General features: G+C 41.3%; 1 protein-coding gene across 1 annotated transcript in view; it reads right to left on the bottom strand.

The window, feature by feature from the left end:
- Positions 1–13,712, bottom strand: part of ablim2 (actin binding LIM protein family, member 2) — a 257,969-nt gene that overhangs the window by 114,976 nt on the left and 129,281 nt on the right. Inside the window, exon 7 of the mRNA XM_052036314.1 lies at positions 12,119–12,206. Coding sequence (XP_051892274.1) covers positions 12,119–12,206 — 88 coding nt within the window. The remainder of the gene's footprint in view (positions 1–12,118; positions 12,207–13,712) is intronic.

The raw sequence follows: 13,712 nt of genomic DNA, 5'->3' as shown, positions 1-13,712 counted from the left end.
GCATTGAGCTCGTTGGGGAGTGAAGCGTCACTGTCATTTATGCTGTTAGGTTTCGCCTTATAGGAAGTAATGGCATGCAAATGACTTTGGCATGGTTACTAACAGGTTTGTTGAAACAAACCCACAGATCACAATATCAACATAAGAGCTTAATGAGGTAAAGATATCAGCTTGAAAGTCCATGACACTTTCAGCCTTTGCCTACAGTCGTCTTGGCAAGAATCTATCTCCGATTTTTGGTTAAAGTAATACCAAAATAGATTGGTCTCAGCAATGCCACTGGAGTTTCTGGAAAGCCTGGTGTAGGAGCTATTAAAGTTCAACAGTGTAAGGGAGAAGAGGATGGCAGAGATTTAGCACATTGAGAGTTGCAACTTTTGTGGTCTCAGAAATGCAAGCAAACATGAAGTGGAGTCACATTTTGAAGTAGCCACAATACAAAATCACCAAGAGTTTTGAGTATGGTGAATATGGAAAGATTTATTGCTGATGAATGACTTGGATGTGGATATGGGAGGCATGATCAGTACGTTCATGAAGATTGGCGGGGTTGTTGATGGAGTGGAAGGTCGTCTTGGGCTGCAGAGAGATTTCAATATGTTGGTAAAATGGGCTGAGAAGTGGCAGATGGAGCTTAGTCTAGGCAAATGTTATGTGATACATTTTGAGGAGTATTGATGGGGCTGGGACATGCACCATGGTTAGTAGAGTTTAGGGAGTATTGAGGAACAGAGGGACCTTGGAGTATAAGTCCATAGATCATTGAAGGTGGCAACACAGGTAGGTGTTGTGACTGACACATGGAATACTGCTTTCATTAGTCAGGGCATTGAATACAAGACTAGGGGGGTTATACTCCAACTTTATAAAACATTAGTCAGAGCTCAGCTGGAGTACTTGTGCAGTTCTGGTCACCATGTTATTTGAAGGATGTGATAGTGCTGCAGAGAGTGCAGAGGAGATTCACCAACATGTTGCGTGGGATGGATCAGTTCAGATGTGAAGAGAGACTGGAAAGGCGAGGGCTGTTTTCCAGAGTGGAGGAGGTTAAAGAGGTTTGATGTATACATAAGGTAGACTGCAGGAAACTTGTCCCCATATCAGAGGTAGGTAAAACTAGAGGACAAATGTTAAGGGTAAGGGGTAAGAGATTTAGAGGGGATATGAGGGTGATCTTCTGCGCCCAGAGAGTGGTAAGTTCACTGCCTGAGAGAGTGGTTGAAGCTTGGTTACTGACAGATTTATGAAGTTCCCAGATGAGCACTTAAATTGCTTATGCATAAAAGGTTATGGACCAAGTGCTAGGAGATGGGATTGGTACAGGAGGGTTTAAACTAGAATGGCAGGGGGATGGGAATCACAGCAGCAGGGCAACAGGTGGTGGCGTTGAGGGTAAGAAAGATGATGTGACAAGTAAGACTGAATGGAAGGACAGCAAAGGACAGGCTAATAAACGTGGTGGGTCTGATGAGAAATAAAGGACTGCAGATGCTGGAATCTAGATGAAAAACACGATGATGCTGGAGGAACTCAGCAGGCCAGGCAGCATCCATGGAGAAAAGCAGACAGTCAGTGTTTCAGGTCAGGACCCTTCTTCAGGGTCTGACGGGCTGAAATCTGTTTATTTCAATGCTCGGAGTATTAAGGGTAGGGAGGATGAAGCCTGGATCAGTACATGGAATTACGATGTTGTTGCCATCACAGAGACCTGGTTGCATGAGGAACAGGACTGAGAGCTCAATGTTCCTGGGTTTCATTGTTTTAGACATGATAGAGAGGAGGGTAAAAGAGGTGAAGGGGTTGCACTACTGATAAGGGAGAACATCACAGCAGCACTCAGAGAGGACATACTATCCACAGAGGCAATTTGGGTGGAGCTCAGAAATAAGAAACATGCAATTACGCTGATGGGATTGTACTATAGGCCCCCTAGTAGCCACCAAGAGGTGGAGGAACAGATGTGTAGACAGATTATAGAAAGGTGCAACAATAACAGGGGTGTTATCGTGGGGGACTTTAACTTCCCCAGTATTGATGAGAACTCCCTGAATACAAGAGTCTTAGATGGGGCGGGATTTCTTCAGTGCATCCATGAGGGGTTCTTGAAACAATCTGTGGAGGGTCCAACTAGAGGAGAGAGCATACTGGACCTGCTTTTGGGAAATGAGCCAGGGCAGTGACGGACCTGATAGTGGGTGAACATTTTGGGAATAGTGACCACAACTTGTTATGTTTTAAGATAGTCTGTGTGCTTGTGAGTTTCACCCTGCAGGAGTCAGGACTTAGAGCAAGATTTGGAACAGGAGATTTGAAAAGAGTGAGTCTTTATGCCTGTGAGTTTCACCTTGCAGGAGTCTAAAAGAGGCACATTTGCAAGTTGTTAATAGTTGATTGGCTCATTGGCTAGTTAACAGCAGCCAATAAAAAGAAGTAAGGGTCATTGTGGTAGTGTGGCAGTGTTAGAGTGGGGGCAGGGGAATTTGAAAAGAAGTGAATCTCCTTGCTTGTGAGTTTCACTTGCAGGAATTTAAGAGGTAGGTTGCTAATTGTTAGTTAATAGGTGATTGGCTAATTATCAGTAGCTAAGAAAAAGTTAGGGTCAAGTGCAGTGGCCATTTTGAGAGTGAGTACCAGGCTTCGGTGAGAAGGATGAGCAACATTAATGTAATGTGAGGGTAGGTTCTTTTTCTTTTTTTCTGTCTCTTTATTTTCCCTCAAAGCTTTTTAGTCATGGCAGGTGAGTTCAGACATGTGTCATGCTCCTCCTGTGCAATGTGGGAACTCAGGGAGGTTGCCAGTGTCCCTGATGACTATGTGTGTAGGAAGTGTGTCCAGCTGTAGCTCCTGATGCTCCACATGATGGCACTGGAGCTGCACATGGATTCACTCTGGACCATCTGTGATGCTGAGAAATGTTGTAGATAGCACATTTAGTGAGTTGGTCACACTACAGCTTAAAGGCCTATGGAAAGAAAGGGAATGGGTGACCAACAAGCAGAGCAGCAGTAGGAAGGTAGTGCAGGAGTCCTCTGCAGTCTCCTACTTTGGATATTGTTGGAAGAGATGGATCATCAGGGGAAGGTAGCAATAGCCAGGATCATGGCACTGTGAGTGGCTCTGCTGCACAGAAGAGCAGGAAAAAGGGTGGCAGAGCTATAGTGGTAGGGGATTCCATGGTAAGGGGAATAGACAGGAGCTTCTGTGGCTGAAACAGGACACCCAAATGGTGTGTTGCCTCCCAGGTGCAAGGGTCAGGGATGTCTCAGAGTGGCTACATGGCATTCTGGAAGTGGAGGGTGAACAGCCAGTTGTGGTACGCGTAGGTACCAACAATATAGGAAAAAAGTGGGATGGGGTCCTACAAGCTGAATTTAGGGAGCTAGAAGATAAACTAAAAAGTAGGACCTCAAGGTAATAATCTCAGGATTACTACCTGTGCCATGTGCTAGTCAGAGTAGGAATAGCAGTATAGTTAGGATGAATATGTGGCTTGAGTGGTGCAAGAGGGAGGGTTTCAGATTCCTGGGGCATTGGAACTGGTTCTGGGGGAGGTGGGATGAGTACAAACCGGACAGTCTACACCTGGGCAGGACTGGGATCAATATCCCAGGGGGATTGTTAATGCTGTTGGGGAGGGTTTAAACTAATAATGCAGGGGGGTGGGAATCCATGCAGAAAGACAGAGGGAAGCAAAGCAGAGACCAGAGCAAAAGTTAGAAAAGAGAAAAGTAAGAGTGGAGTACAGAAAAGTCAAACGCAAAGGACGCAAAGGTTAGTAGATTCTAAAAGGACAATGAGTATAAGGGCACTTTATCTGAATGCCTGCAGTATTCAAAACAATGTCAGTGAACTTGTGGCACAAATCGGTATAAAGGGGTATGATTTAGTGGCCATTACAGAAATGTGGTTGCAGGGTGGAGATGAGTGGGAATTAAATATCCAAGGGTATCAGGTAATATGGAAGTATAGGAAGGTAAGGGAGGTGGGGCAGCACTCTTAATTAAGAATGAGATCAGAGCAATAGTGAGAGATGATGTACTGTACATCTAAGGAGCAAGGAGCAGAATGTTGAGTCCATCTGGGTACAGATTAGGAATAGTAAAGGGGGGAAAAGTCACTGACAGGAGTTGTCTATAGGCCACTTAATAATAACATTACAGTGGCACAGATAATAAACCAAGAAATATTTGATGCATGCAAGAATGGAACAGCAGTTGTCATGGGGGGACTTTAACTTACACATTGGGTGAATCAAGTTGGTTGAGGAAGTCTAGAGGAGGATTTCATGAATGCATCTGTGATAGCTTTCTTGAACAACGTATTAGTGAATCTACAAGGCAAAATGCTATCTTGGATCTGGTCCTGTGCAATGAGGCAGGTAAAATTAATGATCTTGCAGTTGGGGATACTCTTGGAAAGAGTGGTCATAGTATGATTGAATTTCTCATACAAATGGAGGGTCCAATAGTTTGATCTAAAACCAGTGTATTATGCCTGAACAAGGGAGACGACAACGGGATGAGGGAGGAGTTGACTAGCATAGACCGGAAATACAGGCTACATGGTGGCGCAGTTGAGGAACAGTGGGAGATTTTTCATGGTGTTTTACAAAAGTGTATTTCAGTTAAAAGCAAGGACAGTAATGGTGGGGAGAGCCAGCCTCGGATAACTAAGGAAATAACAGAAGGCATCAAGCTAAGCTAAAATCTCATGCATACAAAGTCGCCAAGAGTAGCAGGAAACTGGAAGATTGGGAAAACTTTAAAACAACAAAGAACCACTAAGCAAGCAATAAGGAAGATAGATTATGAAAGTAAACTAGCACAAAATATAAGAACAGATAGTAAGTTCTCAGAATTATATAAAGCAGAAATAAGTGGCTAAAGTGAATGTTGATCCCTTGGAAGATGAGAAGGGGAAATTAATATTGGATAATGTGGAAATGGCTGAGGCCTTGAATGACTATTTTGTCGGTCTTCATGGTGGAGGACACATCTAACATGCCAAAGATGTTATGGATGTGATGGGAGGTGAGGACCTTGATTATAGTTGCTATCACAAAAGAGGTAGTAATGAGCAAACTAGTGGGCCTGAAGGGATGCATCCCAGGGTACTGAAAGAAATGGAGGCAGTTATAGTAGAGGCATTTGTGATAACATACCAAAATTCTCTGGTCTCTGGGCAGGTCCTGGCAGATTGGAATACAGCGAATGTCATGTCACTGTTTAAAACAGGATGTAGGCTAAAGCCAATTAGCTTACTGTTTGTAGTTGGGAAAATGCTTAAAGCTATCATTAAGGAAGAAATAGTGGGACATCTGGATAGAAGTAGTTCAATCAGGCAGACACAGCATGGATTCAGAAAGGGCAGGTTCTGTTTGACAAACTTACTGGAGTTCTTTGAGGATATAATGAGCACAGTGGATAGACAGGAACCGGTGGATGTTGTATAGTTGGATTTCCAGGCATTTGATAAGGTACCACAAGTCTTCTCCATAAGATAAGGATGCATAGAGTCAGGGATAATGTATTAGCATAGATAGTTAACTGATAGAAGGCAGAGTTAGGATAAATGGGTGTTTCTCTGAATGGTGAGCGGGGTGCCACGGGTCTGTGCTGAGCCTGCAACTGTTCATGTCATACATTTAACAATTTGGAAGAAGGGACTCAGTGTAGCCTATCCAAGTATGTGATGACACTAAATTGAGTGGAAAAGCAAATTCTGCAGAGGATGCAGAGAGATATAGGTAGGTTAAGTGAGTGGACAAGGGTCTGGCAGATGGAGTACAATGTTGGTAAATGCAAGGTCATCCAGTCTGGAAGGAAAAGTAGAAGATCAGATTATTTAAATGGTGAAAGATTGCAGCATGCTGTTGTGCAGAGGTACTTGGAATGCTTGTGCATGAATCACAAAAGGTTGGTTTGCAGCTGCAACAGGTTATCAAGAAGGCAAATGGAATGGTTGCCTTCATTGCTAGAGGGATTGAATTTAAGAGCAGGGAGGTTATACTGCAACTGTACAAGGTATTAGTGAGGCTGCACCTGGAGTACTGCATGCAGTTCTGGTCTCCCTACTTGAAGGATGTACTGGCTTTGGAAGTGGTGCAGAGGTGGTTCACTGGGAGATTCCAGAGATGAGGGGGTTAGCCTATGAGGAGAGATTGAGTCACTTGGGACTATACTTGCTGGAATTCAGAAGAATGAGAGGGGATCTTATAGAAACATAAAATTATGAAAGGCATAAACATAGAGGCAGGAAGGTTATTTCCACTGGTAGATGAGACTAGAACGAGGGGACATAGCCTCAAGATTCAGGGGAATAGATTTAGGACAGATGAGGATAAACTGCTTTTCCCAGAGAGTAGTGAATCTGTGGAATTCTCTGCCCAGGGAAGCAATGGAGGCTACCTCATTAAATATATTTAAGACACAGATTTTTGAATAGTAGGGGAATTAAGGGTTATGGGTAAAAGGTAGGTAGGTGGATCTCAGTTCATGGCCAGATCAGCCATCTTATTGAATGGCAGAGCAGGCTTGATGGACCAGATGGCCTAGTCCTGCTCCTATTTTTATGTTCTTATCCTTATAAGTAAGGATAAAATCTGATCTCCCAGGAAGATATAAATTGGGGGAAGGAAAATAACAACAGGATAAGACAGGAGCTGAGGGGCATTGATTGAGAGCAGCTGTTGGACAAGTCCATGTCTGACATGTGGGAGTTGTTTAAAGACCAGCTGATCAGAATGCAGGATTGGCATGTTCCAGTAAGGACAAGAATAGTCAGGTAAGGGAACCTTGGAGGTCCTAAATAGTGAGCGGGGAAGAAAGGAAGCACAGTAAGGTTTAGGAAGCTAAAATCAGACTGAGCCCTTGTGGAATACAAAACTATCAAAGTGCTCAAGCAGGGAATTAGGAAGGCCAAAAGGGGCCAAGAAGTGTTCTAGGTGAGTTGGATCAAGGGGAATCCCAAGGCATTTCATATTTATATTAAGAAAGAGGATAACTGAGAGGGTAGGTCTACTCAAGGATAAAGGAGGGAATTTTCACTTGGAGTCAGAGCAAGTGGCTGAGGTACTAAATGAGTACTTTGTGTTGATATTTACCATGGAGAAGGATTTGGAGGATAGTGGAAACAGTGCGGCATGCTAATGTGCTGGGACATTTTGAGATTGAGGAGGTTATGCTGGGTTTTCCGAAAAGCATTAAGGTGGATAAGTCCCCAGATGACACACCTTCTAGAATATTGAAGGAAGCAGGTGGGGAGATTGCTGGGGTTTTAACAAAGATCTTTGTCCTCCCTAGCAACAGGCAAGGACCCAGAGTAGCAAATGTGCCTTTGATCAAGAAGGGAAATAGGGATATTCCAGGCAATTATAGGCCAGTGAGCCTCACGTCAGTGGTAGGGAAGCTATTGGAGAGGATACTGAGGTATGGGATTTATGCATATTTGGAAAGGCATAGCCTGCTTAGGGACAGTCAGCATGGCTTTGAGGAGCAGGATATGTCTTACAAACTTGATTAAATTTTTTGAGGAGGTGACAAAGGAGCTTGATGAGGGTAAGGCAGTGGATGTTATCTACATGGGCTTCAGTAAGGCATTTGATAAGATCTCTCATAGTAGGTTGATTCAGAAGATAAATCTGCATGGGATCCAGGGTGAATTGAAAGTTTGGATTCAGAACTAGCTTGGCCATAGAAGACAATAGGGGTGGAAGGCTGTTATTCTGGCTGGAGGTCCATGACCAGTGGTGTTCTGCAAGGATTGGTGCTGAGACCTCTGTTTGTGATTATATATCAATGATTTGGATGAAAATGTAGATGGGTGGATTAGCAAGTTTGCAGATGACACCAAGATTGGTGGAGTTGTGGACAGTGTAAAGGAGTGGTAAAGAATACAGTTGGATATAGACCAGTTACAGATATGGGCAGGGAAGTGGCAGATGGAGTTTAATCTGGGTAAGTGAGGTGGTGCACTTCAGGAGGTCAAGTAGAAGGAGAGAGTATGCAGTTAATGGTATCCTTAATAGCAATGAGATGAAAAAGGATCTTGGGATCCTGGTCCATAGTTCACTGGCTACACAAGTGGATAAGGTCGTAAAGAAGGCATACAGTGGTATGCAAAAGTTTAGGCACCCCTGGTCAAAATTTCTGCTACTGGGAATAGTTAAGTGAGTAGAAGATGAACTGATCTCCAAAAGTCGTAAAGTTAAAGATGAAACATTCTTTTCAACATTTTAAGCAAGTAGTGTATTATTTTTGTTTTCCACAATTTTAGAGTGGGGGAGGAGAAAAGGAAAGAAGCACCATGCAAAAGTTTGGGCACCCCACGAGTTGAGCTCTCATAACTTTTACCAAGGTCTCAGACCTTCATTGGCTTGATAGGGCTATGGCTTGTTCAGTCAGTTAGGAAAGGCCAGGTGATGCAAATTTCAAAGCTTTATAAATACCCTGACTCCTCAAACCTTGTCCCAACAATCAGCAGTCTTGGGCTCCTCTAAGCAGCTGCCTAGCACTCTGAAAATTAAAATGATGTCCACAAAGCAGGAGAAGGCTACAAGAAGATACTTGTTTTCAGGTAGCAGTTTCCTCAGTTCGTAATGTAATTAAGAAATGGCAGTTTACAGGAACAATGGAGATCAAGTTGAGGTCTGGAAGACCAAGAAGACTTTCTGAGAGAACTGCTCATAGGATTGCTACAAAGGCAAATCAAAACCCCTGTTTGACTGCAAAAGACCTTCAGGAAGATTTAGCAGACTCTGGAGTGGTGGTGCACTGTTCTACTGTGCAGTGACACCCGCACAAATATGACCTTCATGGAAGAGTCATCAGAAGAAAACCTTTCCTGCATCCTCACTGCAAAATTCAGTGTCAGCAGTTTGCAAAGGAACATCTAAACAAGCCTGATGCATTTTGGAAACAAGTCCTGTGGAATGAAGAAGTTAAAATAGAACTTAGCTGCAATAAGCAAAGGTATGTTTGGAGAAAAAGGGTGTAGAATTTCAGGAGGAGAACACCTCTCCAACTGTTAAGCACGGGGCTGGATTGATCATGTTTTGGGCTTGTGTTGCAGCCAGTGGCATGGGGAACACTTCACTGGTAGAGGGAAGCATGAATTCAATTAAATACCAGCAAATTCTGGAAGCAAACATTAGTCTGCTTTAAAAAAAAATCTGAAGATGAAAAGAAGATGGCTTCTACAACAGGATAACAATCCTAAATACACCTCAAAATCCACAATGGACTACTTCAAGAAGCACAAGCTGAAGGTTTTGCCATAGCCCTCACAGTTCACTGACTACGTCAATATTAAACTATGAATATTGACCAGAACTGCATGCAGTACTCCAAGTGTGGTCTGACTAAAGTTTTATGTAGCTGCTGCACTACTTTCTTACTCTTATACTCAACATCCCTACCAATGAAGGTAAGTGTGCCATACAGTGGCACACTTATAGATCAATTATAGATCAGAGTGGTCAATATTCATCGCAAATCTGTGGATAGACCTCAAGAGCAGTGCATGCAAGACGGCCTAAGAATCTCACAGAACTAGAAGCCTTTTGCAAGGAAGAATGGACGAAAATCCCCCCAAACAAGAATTGAAGGACTCTTAGCTGGCTACAGAAAGAATTTACAAGCTGTGATACTTGCCAAGGGGGGTGTTACTAAGTACTGACCATGCAGGGTGCCCAAACTTTTGCTTCAGGCCCTTTTCCTTATTTGTTCTTTTGAAACTGTAAAAGATGGAAATAAAGTCTGAAAATATTAAAGATGTCATCTTAACCTGATTTCCAAAAGGTGCACAGTTAAAGATGACACATTTCTTTAATATTTTAAGCGAGATTACTTTTTTATTTCCATCTTTTAAGGTTGGGGGAGGGGTGGGTGGGAGGGAGGAAGAGTTTAAAGGTGACATGAGGGACAAGATTTTTAGAGTGGCAGGTGCCTGGAATAGGTTACCAGGGGTAGTAGTGGAAGTAGGCAGTTTGATGGAGCTCAAGAGGCTTTTAGATAGACATATGAATATGAAGGGAATGGAGGGACATGGATGATACACAGGAGGAGGACATTTAGTTTTGATTGGCACAACATTTTAGGTTGAATGGCCTGTCCAGTGCTGTACTGTTCTATTTATTATGAGTTAAGGGTGTCCATTGTTCAGCCTAGATGAGTTGAGGATCTGTGCTGGGTTTTCAACTATTTATATATTTACTAATGATAGGACAGAAAGCCATGTATCTAAATTTAATAATGACACAAGGCATTATAATCAATGTGGATTGAGGCATTAAATTGTGGCACAATAATGAGTAGAATTGAGGCATTTATTTCCATGCAGGTAAATGTGATATCACGTGGTCCACAAGAAATGGAACTAATTTACAAAATGAGCAAAGAATGTGTATTCAGCAGCAAGAAACCTCTGAACTCCACACTCAGTACTTCCTATAGGTTTGGTTAATTTTTACTGGGTATTACTATGATTCTGAAAGTATTTGGTGCTTTGTAGAGTTCTTTAAAGTTTCTGAAATCCACAGCTTGTGATTTGCCAGCTGTTGAAAGACTGTTTAGATTTAACATTTTGCACAAACCAGCTGGTTATATACACAGGTGCACCCAATCAATGTTTTAACACTTTTAGTGAACTATAAACTTAACCTCAAGGCCCATCAGCATTAGTGTCCCACCATTTACTGTAAATGTCCAACCCCTATTTGACTTCCCAAAATGCATCACCTTGCAATTAATTGGGATTAAATTCCATTTGGTGTCACTCTGCCCAACTTTCTGTCTGCTCTACTTTCTGTCCTATTGCAGCCATAGACAACCTTCCTTGCAAACTTACTCGTCATTTCTCCTACATTAATACCCAAGTCGTAAATATATACCACGGTCAACAAAAGTCCCAGCGTTGATTCCTGCAGTATACCACCGGTCAGACTTCCAAACAGAAAAGCATCCCTCCAATACTAACCTCTGCCTGCGATCACCAAACCAGTTTTAGATCCCATGTGCCTTAACCTTCTTGACCAGCCTACCATGTGGTGAAGTTGTTAACTGCTTTAATAAAGTCCATATAGACATCTACTGTCTTGAGTTCTATTGCCCTCCGGTTTGCCTACAACCCAGGCATCATTAATTCACTAGAGGTCAGCATCAGTAGGAACATTTATAAACCTGTCTCTATATATGGGCTAGAGGCAAGACAATCAACTTAATATGAAGATACTGAATGTAAGATTACAGGTCTTCAGAGTTTCCAAAGTTGCCATTGTTAACTGAATTCCAAAGGAGACTGGGAAGAATTTTGGAGGAATTCCTTTCTCATTCTTTTTCCCAGTTCCAGTGCCAATTGATGCAAGTATCTCCTTTGGCAACAGCGCAAAGGTACCTTCCATCTACCCTACCTTGTCTTTACCAGAATACCTGCTACATCCTGACCTTAAATGCTCTTGCCTGAACATTTCTAGCTTTTCTGAACATGCATATTGTGCATTCCATGTCCTCAAGTTTTTCAAAGGTACATCACGGCCATTTAGATACTACTGAAGTATAGTCACTATATAATGAACTATCAACCCAGGTGTAAATCCAAAGCAACAAACAATTCCAATTTAGTATATTAATCACAATATCTGGAGGACTGCTCCAAATCAGTAAACCTTGCCTAAAGGAAAGCATGAAAACCATTAATGCCATCCATTTGAGTGCCTCTTAACTGCTAGACCCATCTGTTAATCCATTGAAGAACATTGCAAAATGAAGCAGTTTAAATTCTCATTTAATCCAACAGATCAGAATTTTTGTTTTCACTTTTAATCCTTTTGATTAAATATTTTGAATGATTTTCATCTAAACATGCTAACCATAATAATCATAATAACCATTCTTATGACATTAATGACTTTTAGCAGTTTGAATTCTTATTAATAAGATGAATCACATTAATCTGCAACTTCAAGTGACCTTGCAGAACTCTGCTTATACACGACACGTTTATAATGTGTAGGATGCAAAAGTTTAAGGTCGCCTCAAGCAGCCTGATGCTGTAAGCATTGGAGAAAGTAAAAAGTAATGAAGATTGTCAAGAGTATTTATTCATTCACTAGTTTTTATACCTTGCAGATACATTTCTTCCCCTTCTGCAAACATCTCCTCGCACCTGACACATCGTGCACAGTCTGGATGATAGTGTTTTTCTCCTGCCTAGAAAAAAAGTGGAATGGATAATTTTATTAGAATATTAATGTTCTGCAAATTGGTTCAATTCTCATATTAATTTTCAGAAATAATTGTTTTATCATAATTTCAGCAATCACAGCTTCTATTCAGGTTTGATTAAATGTGGTGACTAATTAGATATATTTCATACCCACCCTCTTCATGTCAAAAATGTCTCCAAAGATGAATGAATTCTAATTGTTTGTGCTAAACTCAACCCTTTTGTACTCTGCAACACCCTGAAGCCACCTCTGCCAATCACCACACAAATTCTAGCACTGCCTACTACAGCATATTACCATTTACAGTATATCTTAACTCTGGGGGGGAACATGGAGGCCCAAGAATAGGAAGTAACTTTCTATCATATCCACTAATTCCAAACTTTGAAATTTCTCAAGTGATTTGAAGACCCTTTTATTGTTGTATTAGTGAAATATACACTGCTTACAATAGCTTGCCCTCTGACTTTGCTAATCGGCCTCTGCTCAGTTAAGCAAACAAGACTGGGGGCAGGAACTAACTGTATGGAGACATCAAACCCCAAAGAGCATTTTATTTCTAGAACACTTCTTTACTGAGTATGATTCATCAGTGTGGAGTATTTAGAAATTAACACTAAGAAAATACATGAATATTAAATATCTTGTATAGTTGCTTTCATATCTCAAAAGGATTGAACTACCTTAGCGCACAATCTGCCAATTCACATGAATACAAGTAATTTTTGAAAGAGCTGACAAGTGATTTTGCAACCTGCTAAAGAAAATCTAAGAAGAATAAATTCTGAAAGTGTATGCTAACTTTCCACCAAGAAGCATTAGCTATGATCTACTATTTGATTTTGACTATTCTTGTATCTGTTTGTAAATCAAGCATGCTGTTGTAACTGAGGTTCACAGAAAGGGCAGTTGAAATTATGAATTCTTGCCATTAATTACACTCCATAAAGTTTGTTGCTACTGTCAGCAGAGGTCTAAAACATTCAGGTCTTCAATCAACTGATTATATTGTAGGCTTAACAGTTTCTGCAGAAGGATTAACAAAGTTTAAAAAAAACTTTGGATTCAGAGACTTACTGGGTTGGATTGCACTGTTTTTTAGCTGTCAACTGTGTATTAAACAAGCAGCTAGCTACAATATACTTATCAATGCATTTCAGACTTTCATGTCCTAATAATGCAGTGCAAAATCCATTAGAGGCCAGAAGGTGGTGCATCTAACCACCTGCTCTGCTGCTGAATTCAGCAGTGCACACAGCATGGACCCTTTATTTGAATGGGGTTGCCAACCCTCATTAAAAGGGTCAGTGAAGCTAAATGACTTGTTTCCTTTCTCTAAATTAATATTAATATTTTAGTTTATATTCATTTATCAATAAATCTATTCATCCTTTTAAGAAATATTTATAAAAAAAATTAAATATATTTAAACTGTTCTTAATTTACTCTAATAATCAGAGATACTTAGAAAAAGTAGGAAAAGGCCTGA

Source organism: Pristis pectinata, chromosome 2, assembly GCF_009764475.1.
Source record: "Pristis pectinata isolate sPriPec2 chromosome 2, sPriPec2.1.pri, whole genome shotgun sequence".
Taxonomy (NCBI): domain Eukaryota; kingdom Metazoa; phylum Chordata; class Chondrichthyes; order Rhinopristiformes; family Pristidae; genus Pristis; species Pristis pectinata.
This window is presented reverse-complemented; position numbering and strand designations above follow the sequence as displayed.